Below are 15,262 nucleotides of genomic sequence, written 5' to 3'. Positions count from 1 at the left end.
ATCAACATTTTTGTTGTTGTTGAGTTTGCCCCACCAAGATTTACATGCTAAAATCGCCACTGATTGCTTTGAATTATTAGATAATACTGCACTGTTGGAGCTAGGAACACAAGCATTTCACTACACCCGCATAACATCTGCGAAACATGTATATGTGACCAATAACATGTGATTTGATTTGATTTTGAAAGTCAAGTACAAAAGTATACTGATTGCCAAAGAGATCACATATTTTGGCAAATGCAGTAGATGGCAAGATTGTTAAATAAATACATTACGAATCAGGCAGGTAAAATGACAATAGCAGGTACTAAAAATACTTTACAAAAAAGTAAGAAGTATGTAATAAGAGACTATTTTTCAACCTTTGTGACGTTTGTTGCTGATATGATTGAAACTGAGAAAAAAAGCGATGCAAAGACCTTATCAGAAACTTGCACTAACTAGAATTATAACAAAGCATAGCTAATAGACCACTGTAATTATAGACTGCAATTACCAGCTGTTTCATGAAGTAAGTACAGTGTAACAATGAATTATTACAATGTATTACAATACTTATTACCCTGTACTTGTTATGACACGTATAAGGACACTATAAACTCTGATATACTCCTGCATTGATTTATTGAGACAAACATATGTGGGTCTGTAGGATTCCCACACACTGTGGGAGCATCAGAGTTGAGGATATTACTTTTGAACTAATGTTAAATCCCTCAGAGCTCACACAGCCCACATCCTTCACAGCTCACACCTGATGTGACACTTATGTGTTACCTTCAGACAAGTCTTGTGACACTTGTGGAGGCCGTAGAGCAAAACGGAGAACACCATCGTGTTTGTGAGAGTATATTAGTTTGTAGACAGAAGTTGGCACATCAGCGTTACCAACTTCAGACGAGTCATGTGGGGCTTGTGTGGGTCGTAGCGCAAAACGGAGAACACCATAGAGTGGTCATATTAGTCCATAGAGTGGTCATATTAGTTTGTACGTCAAACCAACATTTTGTGAGAAGAACAATTTTCTGACAAACACCACCTTCAGCCACCTTCCACCGCAGATGCGGAAGGCCGACATGGGCAGATGCGACGGACATCTCTAGCTTAAACTGACAGATTTTGATGGGGATGTTTTTATTATGTTACTTAGATTGACACACAGGTTCGTCAAGCTCCCGTTGCGAAGGGTCTGGTTGTAGCTCCTGGCAGTGGTGTAGTGGTCCCTGGAGAAGTGGGTATACTCTCAGTATTCACCTTTTTTTTTTTTAAGTAGTCCAGAAAAAAGCCCTGTTTTAGAAACAGTGACATGTAAGACTATGATTTAGTTTACCCAAAAATATGTAATTTCTACTTGCACACTATTATAAAATGATCATGACTTGATTAGGAGCAGTTTGTAGTTACTACTGGTCACAAGAGCAGCCTGGATGAATGTAAAATGTATTTATCATGAGGCAAACAGGAAATGGTGTTTCGATTATTTTTTGCACATTTATTTAAATAAAATACTTCAAATCTGAAGGTGACAATGCATCCTTGTTCATATTGCTATATGCTTTGTTTTGAACATGTTCATTTACCGGTAAATCATTCAACAAAATATGTTACAACAATATTTAGTTAACAATTAACAAAAATATATGCATTAACAACACATCAACAGTGATATACTCTCTCAACCCAGCACTGGGTTTCTGACCTTTGCTCATACTACAGTATATTCCAGACAAATTTGCTTTCTGCAGGAGCTTTCACACTGCACTGTCTAGAACGCACCGAAGAGGCAGCACGATGGCTCTTCAACCAGGTCCTTGTATATTTTCTAGGATCAAACTTGGAAGTTGGTGGGCCGTTGATATTAATCATCATCAAGTTTGATATGTTTGAGATCAGAAGGACAGCCCTCTTGTCTGAGCTTATATTGTTCATAAGGCTAAAATTCCTCTCACACTCTGCTGTACCGACAGGGAATGTTTTCATACAGTTCATAAGTGGTTTTAGGTCCTTGGGCTCACTACTGGGCTCTTCCAGTAGGTCCCGCATCCCATTCAGTGCTTGGTCTGTGCACAAGTTAAATCGCTTGCACAGTCGCTTAACTTGTTCTTCACCATGGCGGATGCTGGGCTTTGATGGCCACTTACTCTGATCAAGGATGCTGAGGTCCATGATGGTCTCATCTTCAAAAGACAAGCGTTTCTCCAGATTGTTCACAAGGCTTTGTAAGAACTGGCCTGGATTGATAGACTTCAGCTTTGCATTTGTTTTCAGGGCTATAGACCGATACTCCCCAGTCTGTTTTGCTTCTAAAGCCTCACTATATTTCTCACCTGGACTCTCTTTGAATGACTGGATCACTCTGATTGAGCGTTTCAGCAGATGCTCTGCTCTGAGGAGCGTTATAGAACGAGACTGAAGCTCCTGTGACAGGAGACTTAGTTCATGGAGAGTGTCGTACATGAGGCCAAGGTCACAAATGAATTCTGGACTTTGAACACGGTCTAACAAACCTCTGTACATCTGCCTCTCTTTGGTGGACCTCATCTCATCACTGCAAGCATTTTTAAAGTGCTGCACAAGAGCTCCCAGGGATGTCCAAACAGCACGAACAGTCCGAAAGCTACTGGCCACCCAGCGTACATCCAAGATTCTGCCAATGCGAAGAAGTTGTGAGCCTACTTCAGCTGCTGCATTAACAAGTTCACGTTCATTTTTGTTTGACACACTATACAGAGAGTATAGCTTCTGGATAAAAGTTTTAAAGTGATTGACAGAGTTTACCTCATCAACTGCATCTGACACAGCAAGTTCAAGTCTATGGTTCATGCAGTGCCATACAAAAAGCTTTGGGAATCTCAAAGTCAGTCTGGTTGCTACTCCTGACTTCTTTCCTAGCATGACACTGGCTCCATCAGATACAAATGTTACCCAGTTTTCATGAAGCCACTCTTCTGTAAAGCCAGCATTAGTTAAACAGGTGAGTAACGCCTGTAATATGCCATCTGCTCTCTGATTTTCCAGTTCAACAAGTTCCAGGAATATGAACTCAGGGCTTTCTTCTTGAATTGATGCTTTAATAGAAACTGTCATGACAGCTTTGTGACTTAAAGAAGATGCCTCGTCAATTAGGACAGCTAACTTACTGGATGATGCTATAATGCTACTGATGATTTTGCTCTGCATCTCACTAGCAACATGTTGTATTATTTGTGTTGCACTGTAACGTGAATGAAGTATTGAGCCCATTTTTACACCATTCAGTTCCTGCAGCTCAATGAGGCTCTCATGGTCAGAAAAGGGTCGGTTCTTTTTGGCCAGATGGTAGGCTGTTCGAAACACAGCTTCAGTTTCCTTCATGTAGGACTCAGTCATAGTCTCCACTGCATTCTCAATGGCAGCTTCTTTCTGTTGCTCTGCCACCTTCACAGCCTGAGTGTGGGCCTTGGACAACGCATGTTTCCTCACCTTATTTCTCAAGATTGACAAACTTGTTGTTCTACTTCCCTGGCCAGACACTTGAATTTCAAAGTTCATCCATTCTCTTGAGAGCGATACACCTTGTCCTTGCTCCTTGTCGATCCCAATGGAGTTCACACTGCTACAGACCAGACATCCTGCGAAGCATAAACAAACAATGTAACTACTCCTGTATCCACAGCTGTACGTGTGCATGGTCCTTTACACACACACACACACACACAAAGTTATCTGTGCCCACTGTTTCAGAAGTTACCCAAACTAGCAATCTACCTAAACTTACCCAATTTTTTGTTTTTGGATCCCAACCAGGGGTTCTTGGATTTGAAGTCTTCTGTTTGTTTAGCACTCCACAGGTCTGGCCAGTCATTATTGATGTCTACAGACAACAACAAAACTAATTATGCATCTCCCTGTCTCTCTCTCTCTCACACACTTACACACACACACACACACACACACACACACTACTGTGATCACAATAGTCATCAGCAAGACATGGGTCCCCCTCTTTACATTAACAATCTGCATAACCAAGTGGAAATATTTTCAGCAAGTGAAGCTGAAGCATACAGGAGATTAGTGAGTGAAATACTTGGGAGAGTTTATTTAACAAAAAAACAACAAATTTAACACAAAATGTACAAAATGTTATATAACAGTAGCATTGTAAAAAACAAACATGGATACAGACAAAATAAATAGAAGGGCAATAAAATAAATAACATCACACAGAAATTCAAAATGAGGCTTAATCTGTCAAAATCACCTTTTGTTACAGTGTGAGGCTTCACTTTTCAATAAACTGGAGATGCAATTTACTGCCTGTGTGTTCTGACCTGGTGGTGGTAGACTGGATCCTTCTCTATGCTCACACTGACTTGCCTGGCTAGCTCCCGGTTGAGAGCTGCCAGGGCTGCTGGTTTTAGGGGTGGGGTCTGCCTGGGCCTGATCTGGGCCTGATTTGTGCCTCTTTACAAAAAAGTCTGCAATATCTCCCTTCCTTTTCATGGTTACCTGTCCCTATACAAAATAAGACAGCCTGATTAGACCTCAATATTGTTTTAGGCTGAATCTTAAACTATTTGTCCCCATTCTTGTGTTTTAACTTACTTAAAAATCAACTACCAGCTTAGCTACTATGCAATTAAACTAGATCATATAGGTTAGTTAGGGCTAAGTAACTTGGCTAATGTTATAATTTAGGGCTTAGTAACTTGGCTAACGTTATAATTTAGACCTTTACAATAATAAACAAGCTTCATAAACATTGAGATAATCAGTTTCATCAGTCTGGTATGAAATTCTTATGAACTGGGTTGATTAAACACTTACTGAAAACCAACAATGCCCCGGTTTCCCCACATTATCCCAATCTACGTAGCTAGCTTCATAACGTTAGCCGACTCGCACTAACTATTGGCGGCAACATCTCTTCTCCTCTAAATGTGCAGTCACTGGCAATTTGCCAGTAGTTTAAAATAATGATTCATTTGGAAACCACCTTAAAACTTACCTCAGAATGATGTCTTCCATCAACTGGGGTGGCACACCGCCGCTTGTGTCCTTTCTTCATCCGTTGTTTGGTCTGCTGCCGTTATCGTAGTCAAGTGGCACCGGCACCTGAGTTTTTTTTTTTTTTTTTTTCACTGGCACCTGAGGTATTAGCGATATTTTCCTCGGCATGACCCGCCCTACTCTGCCTCTGATTGGCTCATCAGTCCTCATGCCTAAAGTTAACCAATCTAATCAGTGAAAGCAGCGAGTACCAGCCAATTAGAGGCAGAGGAGGGTGGGTCATGGCTTCACTATCCCCGAGGAAGAAAATAGGCAATCTGACTCACAGATATTACTGAATGATGCGCATCAGGGGGGATTTAGAAGTGGGTATACGCAATGCTGACTGAAAAATAAGTAGGTATACGCCGTATACCAGCGTATACCCTGGACTACACCTCTGGCTCCTGGTGATGAGGGTCTGGTTGAAGCTCCCGTTGCTAAGGGTCTGGTTGTAGCTCCTGGTGATGAGGGTCTGGTTGAAGCTCCCATTGCTAAGGGTCTGGTTGTAGCTCTTTTGAAATGTACAGCGACAGAATTCAGAACATGGGCCATCCTTAAGAGCGTCTGCTAAATGATGTAAATGTAAATTCTTACAGTGTTCTCCCTGTACACCAAGTCAGAACCATAGGAGAAATAAAGGGGGCATATAAGCAGACAATGAAAGCTCTTACAATATTCGATGATTACATTACTCTAAAACAGGTTATAGGCTACATGTGCACCATCAAGCCCCGTGTAGCTCAGTTGGTAGAGCATGGCGCTTGCAACGCCAGGGTTGTGGGTTCGTTTCCCACGGGGGGCCAGTATGAAAATGTATCCACTCACTAACTGTAAGTCGCTCTGGGTAAGAGCATCTGCTAAATGACTAAAATGTAAACAGTAGGCGAAATTAAGAGGGGAAAATGGACCAAATTATTAGGGTGAGGCACATGGGCTACTAACAGCTTACTACACAACATACACTTAGTATTACTTTCTTAGCTACAGTATACATATCTCCCTGGCATATTACATAATTTATGCAGCAGCATACAATACATTTTTGGACTCACCTTGTTGTGCTGTGCTCACTTGAACAGGAAGGTGGCGCGGCGGTCCTTCTTGTGGGCAAATTTTGTCATCAAACTTTGTCATCAAAGTCTGTCATTCTCTGGCATTCTCTGGATTTATGGTGCTTTCAAGACAACTGGGAACTCTGAAAAAAACAAGGTTGAATAATGATGACATCATTGATCTTCAGGTCGTAGCTCTAGAAAGAGGCCCGAGTTCCGGATTTACAATTCCGAGTTGGATAACCGTATTTTCCCAGTCGGAGTTAGTTTTTTCCCGGGTTCCCAGCTGTCTTGAACTCACTGAAGTCAGATTTCGCAGTTCCGAGTTAACAGTTGTTTTGTGCGCGGCACAAATCATGCTTAATTGACAGCATGGCCAATGTTGAATGTTTTTAATTTAAGCTTGGAAAAAAGAGACCCTTAATCCCAGACTTGGGACCACACAGCCACTCCACTGAATAGCAGGCTAGTGATTGCTTTGCAATGCTTGCAGTAAGCCACTGATTCCTTCCAAACCACTCATTGTTGAATTTGCGATTTCCAACTTGTTGTGCAATGTTTATGTCCAATGGCCGATGAGCACCGATACGTTTTATCTATAATTTCTCTTCATTATTTCTCTTCATATGACAAGGATTAAAAAGGATTTGCCAGTAGGTTGTCGACTTGATTCATGATGATGACTGCTAGCTAAGATTTTGAAAGTATGATGTTGACATGATCAGTCCAATCAAAGCTACTGCAGATATAATGTGATTTTACGTGATTTTATCTGTGGCCAATGACCTTGAGCCTTCTTGGATGGGCGCTTCTAATGTAACTCTATGGCAGCACCTAAGGGGCTTGAATTTTCGAGCTCTACACTTAGACTTGGCGGTGACGTAATGTCCCCATGAGAGACAGAACACTGAGCCAATCACGGCGCAACTAAAGAACATTACCAACACCTACACTCCGTATTTTCTACTGGCTGCTTCACCACCACAGAAAGCACTGAGCTAGGCTGAAACACCTGAATTTTGGAGTTGCCTTACTCAAGAAAGCAAAAAAGAGACCATGTTTGTATGCGGCTTTATTAACTCAATGATATTATATATTTTTTTACATTGTTTGCAAACTGATAAGTGACACATATTAATGCCAAAATAGCATGAAAAACAGGCAAGCCCCCCCCCCCCCCCCCCCATATTAAAAAAAAAATGTGCGGCTCAAAACAGGTGGGGCTCCACCTGCCCTGAATGACGGGTCGCCACTGAACAGGGTTGATTTTCATCTTAAATCAGCCATGAATCCCCTTGTGACAGGGGGAATGGAAGCTTGTTGTGTGCAACAGGGAGTGGCAACTGAATGCAAGCTTCACCCCCCAAAAATGTGTTAAAACATTTCTAGCCTATCTCTGGATAACAGGGTTGATGTGTTATGCTCAACCCACTCAGGTTTCCACCACAAAGCACCAGAAAATTGCCCAAAAGAGTAGAACCAGCCCACCTGCATTTACAATATGATTTGACAATTAGATGTTCAATAAAACATAAATGTAAATGTTCTTAAAAAAAAATTATGTAAAAAAAAAAAAGGAATAGATTCACCATATTAAAACGAGAGTTCAGTTCACATAGCAGGGTTGATCTTAAAATGAGGGACAGGTTGTTGTTTCTTTCTTTTCTAAAATGAATAACTAATCACATGAAATAAATAATAATCATCAGAAATGACTTTGTCAAAGCAACAAAATAACTAGGGCTTGCAATGATGGTGAAAACTGATGAGAAATGTTGCGGTTAAGTGGGTTAAAATCTTCCTTGAAATCACAGAGGGTACACGGAGAGACTTGTGAAAATGCTGCATATTGGCACTTTAGCAAGTTTCTTTATTCATATATAAAATCAGATTGATTGTATTCTCCATGTGGTCTATATTAAAGTGCACTTCATTGAATATAACAGGCTTTTAAAATTCGATATTGGTGCTCAATTTCTACTTAAAATATCAAAGGGACGCATTTCGTGGAATGACCCATATAAGACACAAGCAGGGCTGCAGCCTACATCTCTTGAAAGAACACCTTGGTTGAACCCCTAGCACTACCATCCCCTCAAAAAACAGCTTGCTGTTGTACTTGTCTTTATTGCACTACTTGTAGTTATACTGCAGTTATGCTGCAAGCACTGCGTCCAAAATAACACAGCGATACTGCAGTTTTTAGTAGTGCATTATGTTTGCTGTATAACTGCAGTTACAGTACAGTGCTGTTACAGTGCAGAACACTGCCGTTATACTGCAGTTATTCGGCAAGTACTGCATCCACAATAACACAGTACACTGCAGTTACTGCACCTTTACTGCAGTTTTAAAACTGCAATCTTTTTTCATTAGAACTCATGTATTCAGTTGAGATTTCATTGGAAATTAGGCTTTTCTCTTCGGGGTGCTCCCCACCCTAGGAAAAAGACCTGGTTTCAAATACTTTTTAAGGTATTTCAATTACTTTCACGTACATTTCGAAGTAAGTATTTGAATATGTTTTCTTTGAAAATACAATTAGTTGAATATTTGGAAATACACTTGGAAAGTATTGGCATGTATTTGTAAGTAAGTGTCTGTATGATCCTAGGAGTATTTGAAATGTATTTTGAAACAAGTATTTGAAAATAGTGTAAAATAGTATTGATAAGATACTTTCAAATACTTCAAATAATAGTAGTTGATTTGGCCAAATTATTTGAAAATACTCAAATACACAGAAAATAAATATTTAAAATACAAATACTTAAATAAGCATGTATTTGAACCTAGGTCTGCTTGGAAATGTGCAGGTAATTGAGTAAAGCCACGCTAGGGGTAGAGAGTAGAGTATCTGCCATCCCCTGGAAGGACAGAAAGCAGGTGGAGGGTAGGGTTGTGTTAGGCAAAACAGCAGAAGGGCGAATAACTGTATGCAACGGTATTCTAAAAGTTTTCAAACTTGGCTATACTTTATGTATCTGAATTGGGGATCTTTCTCACCAGTTAAGCTCCAACAGGTCAGAATTATGGTTGTGTAGAGGATTACGTGGCTCAAGATGAGCACAATGGCACAATGTCATTTGGTAGCTTGATTAGTATGAAAAGGAGTATTAATATAACCCAGCCCAGACACCCAACCCCTAACAGGTAGATAGGCTGAAAGGGCTGGGCGGGCAGTCATTGAAGTGCACAGCACCTAGAGATAGAGAGGTAAATACATTTTAGGAGGGTAGTTGTTGCACGTAGAAAATTGCACAGATAATCATACTGAAGAATACTGGGGAATAGATGGCAAGTCTTATACATAAGCATGTTACAGGCTTTGGTTTTTCCATTTATGTTTTGAGGTTGGACTTTAGCACGTATATAGCTCATTAGCATGTAGGGCGCACCGATTGGTGTCGCTTCGTTAGTCAGTATGTGTTACACCTGTGCTGGTTGTCATCTCGTTAGTGGGAAGGTGTTTCACCTGTGCTGGCCCAGGTGCTATTTAAGAGTGGCTGGCCCAGTGCTCCGGTTGTCTTGAGAGATGTAGAGGGTCAACACCTTTAGTTGGCACTCCCTATTTGATTTCTAGAAAAACATTCCTTTGTCTGATCTTCCATGTTTTTGTTTTGCTCAACTTTTTGGTTTGCTTCCTGTCTTTAAGTTTGGTGTGGGTTTTAATTTGGTTTGCCTGTTAGTGGGAAAATGTAGTGGGCGCTCAGGTGGGTGTCTTTTAGATTCCAGTTGTTGTTGCTCGTATACTTTCAGTGGACACCCCCATGGGGGTCTTTCAGAACCCCTCCTAAAACCCCACCTGTTTGTTTTGGTTGTTGTCAGTGACTCTTTGTTAGTTTCCCCTTCTGTTTGAGCGACAATTTTGGTTTTCTTGCTGGGGAACGTAACAAGCATTTTATTTATCCTTTTATGATGAGATTGTGATATAAAACTTGTAGATACTGTTTCTTAGAATGAGGGAAGAATCATTTTCCATTCATTTGTCATCTTTAAAGATGTTGTATTTTGTATCAGCTACACTCATGAGGTTTTGATTCAACTTGGTCTAGCTTTTTCATGTCATGTCATATAGTCAGGACATAAACCTTGGGCGTAGTATAACATACATGTAATACTGCATACCCAACATTGTCTATAAAGTACAGGTACACACCAATAACTTTGTCCATTGTGAGAGATACCTGAAAGATGACACCGATTATTTGGACATGAACACAGTCAGTCTTGAATGTCCTAAATGTAATGTCAGGTGGATGAGTTTATCCAAGCTAAGTAAAACATACTCAAGGTTTCCTTACTCAAGCTATTACACGTGCATTGATGTCATACCTTGTTAATAAGCAGTCTATGAACAAGGTATGACATCGATCCATGTTTTGGCTTTATTTCCCCTGCACTATTTCCAGATTTGTGGCACAAATCCCATTCAAGTCATGGTACCAATTTTAGCATTTTTCAGAAATTCAGAAATTATCAGAAAGTATCTCAAATGGATTGTGAAGCTCTACCTAGTCACTTATTGATGATTTAAATGTGATGCACGAAAAATGCTAATATTGGTACCATGACTTGAATGGGATTTGTGCCACAAATGCTAAAACATTAGCATTTGGAAACAGTGCCAGGGAAACGAAACCAAAGCATGGATTGCTGTCCTAATTTGTCCATAGACTGCTTACAGGGAAAGGAAACCAATAATTACATTTTGTAATTAGGGTGAACTATCCCTTTAAGCATTCCTAATGTAGAATAGATGCTTCACAAATATTAATTGTGTTAGTACTGTATAAAATATTCAGGGTTTTAGATATTTTTATCCCCCCTTTAATTTACTCTAATCTTCAAAATAAGATTATTGGGGAAAACATAACAAGGCTTATTAGTATTTTGGTAACACTTTTTACAGCATCCAAGTATGTGTGTATATATATATATATATATATATATATATTTTATAACTTGTTATAAGCACTTATGCGCCTTTATAAGGTTTTATAAAAAGGCTGCTACCAGCATTATTTATTAGAATCATCAGTTTATGGTTAGATTTTTTTGGGGGACCAATATTAGTAGTCTCAGGCAACTGCAGAAACACACCATTGTCTTTTTTTTGGTTGAACTTAACCAAAAGAGCCGACATGTCTATGTTGTAACACTTCTTATGAATAACATCTTCAGAATGCATTTATAATATGCCATTTAGCAGACGCGTTTATCCAAAGCGACTTACAGTCATGTGTGCATACATTTTTACGTATGGGTGGTCCCGGGGATCGAACCCACTACCCTGGCATTACAAGCGCCATGCTCTACCAATTGAGCTACAGAGGACCATATAATATTTAAAACATGGAGTCAGCTATACATTATAATACACAACAAATGGTGTAAGTAGGAGTATAATGCCTTACAACCTAAATAACGATGTTTCAACTCATATTAATAGCCTAAACTTTTATAATGCCTTATAGCATGTTAAAATATGAGTTCCCTTACCTTCAAAGCAGTGTATGGACACTTTGGTTTTGTTAAACTAGCCACTGCCACCAACAGCTAACCAAGATAAATTACATGTTTTTGGTATAAAACTGGAAGTACCGTAAACACATGCATCAGACCAATATGCATAAAACTTGTGGTCAGAAATGTTTTAAGAAAAGCCGCTATGTTTTATGTTTCAGCCCAATGGCAGGTGGCGAGTTCAATTACTGTGTAAGGCAAGCCAAACCATTCTTGGTTTCTGCCTAAACCTAACCCTGTCCCCTAACCCTAACCACTCTTGGTTCTTGCCTAACCCTAACCTTATATTTTGGGTTTTGATAGGGTAAGAAGGTGGTAAAAGCTCATAAGGCATTTAGATGTTATATTTTTCAAGAGTCAGTTGGTAGGCTATGTATTTGGAATTTGATATTTTATTAGGATCCCCATTAGCCGTTGTCAAAGCAGCAGATACTCTTCCTGGGATCCACACAAAACATGAAACATTACATAATACAGAACATTAATAGACAAGAACAGCTCAAGAACAGAACTACATAAATGTAAAAAAGGCACACATAGCCTACATATCAATACATACACACAAACTATCTAGGTCAAATAGGAGAGAGGCATAGTGCTGTGAGGTGTTATTTTATCTGTTATTCGAAACCAGGTTTGCTGTTCATTTGAGCAATATGAGATGGAAGGGAGTTCCATGCAATAATGGCTCTATATAATACTGTATGCTTTCTTGAATTTGTTCTGGATTTGGGGACTGTGAAAAGACCCCTGGTGGCATGTCTGGTGGGGTAAGTGTGTGTGTCAGAGCTGTGCGTATGTTGACTATGCAAATAATTTGGAATTTTCAACACATTAATGTTTCTTATAAAAATAAGAAGTGATGCAGTCAGTCTCTCCTCAACTGTTAACTGGCATGCATAGTATTTATATTAGCCATCTGATCACAATGAAGAGCCGGTTGTGATACAGCCAGGGATCAAACCCGGGTCTGTAGTGACACCTCTAGCACTGTGATACAGTGCCTTAGACTGCTGCGCCACTCGGGAGGCCCCTGAATTTTCAAGTAGATTTAAGTCAAAACTGTCACTCGGCCAATATTCAGCATTGTCTTGGTAAGCAACTCCAGTGAACAGTGCTATGAAAAGTTATTTGCCCCCTTTCTAATTTTCTCTACTTTTGCATATTTGTGATACTGAATGTTATCAGATCTTCAACCAAAACCTAATATTAGATAAAGGGAACATAATTGAACAAATAACACAACAATTACATATTTATTTCATAAACAAAGTTATGCAAAACCCAATTCCCCTGTGTGAAAAAGTAATTGCCCCCTTACACTCAATAACTGGTTGTGCCACCTTTAGCTGCAATGACTTCAACCAAATGCTTCCTGTAGTTGTTGATCAGTCTCTCACGTCGCTGTGGAGGAATTTTGGCCCACTCTTCCATGCAGAACTGCTTTAACTCAGTGACATGTGGGTTTTCAAGCATGAACTGCTCGTTTCAAGTCCTGCCACAACATCTCAATTGGGATTAGCTTTGACTAGGCCATTCCAAAACTTCCAATTTGTTGCTTTTTAGCAATTTTCATGTAGACTTGATTGTGTGTTTTGGATCATTGTCTTGCTGCATGACCCAGCTGCGCTTCAGCTTCAGCTCACAGACGGATGGTCTGACATTCTCCTGTAGAATTCTCTGATACAGAGCAGAATTCATGCTTCCTTCTATTAAGGCAAGTCATCCAGTTCCTGAGGCAGCAAAGCATCCCCAAACCATCACACCACCACCACCATGCTTGACCTTTGGTATGATGTTCTTACTGTGGAATGCAGTGTTTGGTTTTCGCCAGGCATAATGGGACCCATCTCGTCCAAAAAGTTGACTCAAGTTTGTCAAAAAGCACCTGGATAATCATCAAGACTCTTGGAAGAACATTCTATGGACAGATGATTCAAAAGTATAACTTTTTGGACGACATGGTTCCAGTAATGCCTGTAAAAAACCAAACTTGAAATAAAAGATCACAGAAATGTTCCATATTTACAAAAAGCGTATTTCTCTCAAATGTTGTGCACAAATTTGTTTACATCCCTGTTAGTGAACATTTCTCCTTTGCCAAGATAATCCATCCACCTGACAGGTGTGGCATATCAAGAAACTGATTAAACACCATGATCATTACACAGGTGCACCTTGTGCTGGGGACAATAAAAGCAGTTTTGTCACACAACACAATGCCACAGATGTGTAAAGTTTTGAGGGAGCGTGCAATTGGCATGCTGACTGAAGGGATGTCCACCAGAGCTGTTGCCAGATAATTTAATGTTCATTTCTCTACCGTAAGCCACCACTTTGTTTTAGAGAATTTGGCAGTACGTCCGGCCTCACAATTTGGCAGTACAACCGGCCTCACAATCTCAGACCACACCAGCCCAGGACCTTCACATCCGGCTTCTTTGCCTGTGGGATTGTCTGAGACCAGCCACCCGGACAGCTGATGAAACTGTGGGTTTGAACAACCAAAGAATTTCTCCACAAACTGATGGAAACTGTCTCAGGGAAGCTCATCCGCGTGCTCGTCATCCTCACCAGGGTCTTGACCTGACTGTAGTTTGGCTTCAGTGGGCGGCAAATGCTCACCTTCGATGGCCACTGGCACGCTGGAGAAGTATGCTCTTCAGGGATGAATCCCAATTTCAACTGTAACGGGCAGATGGCAGACGCATGTATGACGTTGTGTGGGCAAGCGGTTTGCTGATGTCAGCGATGTGAACAGAGTGCCCCATGGTGGCGGTGGGGTTATGTTATGGGAAGGCATAAGCTACGGACAACAAACACAATTGCATTTTATCTATGGCAATTTGAATGCACAGAGATACCGTGACAAGATCCTGAGGCCCATTGTCGTGCCATTCATCCGCCGCCATCACCTCATGTTTCAGCATGATAATGCACAGCCCCATGTCGCAAGGATCTGTACACAATTCCTGGAAACTGAAAATGTCCCAGTTCTTCCATGGCCTGCATACTCACCAGACATGTCACCCATTGAGCATGTTTGGGATACTCTGGATTGATGTGTACGACAGCGTGTTCCAGTTCCCACCAATATCCAGCAACTTCACACAACAATTCAAGAGGAGTGGGACAGCATTCCACAGGCCACAATCAACAGCCTGATCAACTCTATGCGAAGGAGATGTGTCGCACTGCAAATGGGGGTCACACCAGATACTGACTGATTTTCTGATCCACGTGTGGACCTTTTAAAAAAAAGGTATCTGTGACCAACAGATGCATATCTGTATTCCCAGTCATGTGAAATCTGTAGATTAGGGCATGATTATTTGTTTTCAATTGACTGATTTCCTTATATGAACTGTAACTCAGTAAAATCTTTGAAATTGTTGAACTTTGCGTTTATATTTTTTTCAGTGTATTTTAAATTCATGCTATAACACAACACCATTTGGAAAAAGTCAAAGGGTGTGAATACTTTCTCAAGGCACTGTAGATGCTTCACAAATATGTTTCAGAACTGCTTGTCATGCCTTCTGTTAGTGTTATTTATTTATTTCTAAGAACATAGTTATATTAACTATTTATGTCACGTTACATTTAACTGAAAGCTTCCCTGAGTCACTCTGCAGGGAATCATGTAG

At 40.3% G+C, this 15,262-nt stretch overlaps 1 protein-coding gene across 1 annotated transcript in view; it reads right to left on the bottom strand.

Annotated features, from left to right (window-relative positions):
• Window positions 1-15,262, bottom strand: part of LOC311112990 (B-cell scaffold protein with ankyrin repeats-like) — a gene marked incomplete at both ends in the record, with an annotated part of 118,200 nt that overhangs the window by 13,550 nt on the left and 89,388 nt on the right. The window contains one exon of the mRNA XM_084156114.1: window positions 5,411-5,548. Coding sequence (XP_084012240.1) covers window positions 5,411-5,548 — 138 coding nt within the window. The remainder of the gene's footprint in view (window positions 1-5,410; window positions 5,549-15,262) is intronic.

This window comes from Coregonus lavaretus (genome assembly GCF_964263955.1).
Source record: "Coregonus lavaretus genome assembly, chromosome: 39".
NCBI classification, from domain to species: domain Eukaryota; kingdom Metazoa; phylum Chordata; class Actinopteri; order Salmoniformes; family Salmonidae; genus Coregonus; species Coregonus lavaretus.
This window is presented reverse-complemented; position numbering and strand designations above follow the sequence as displayed.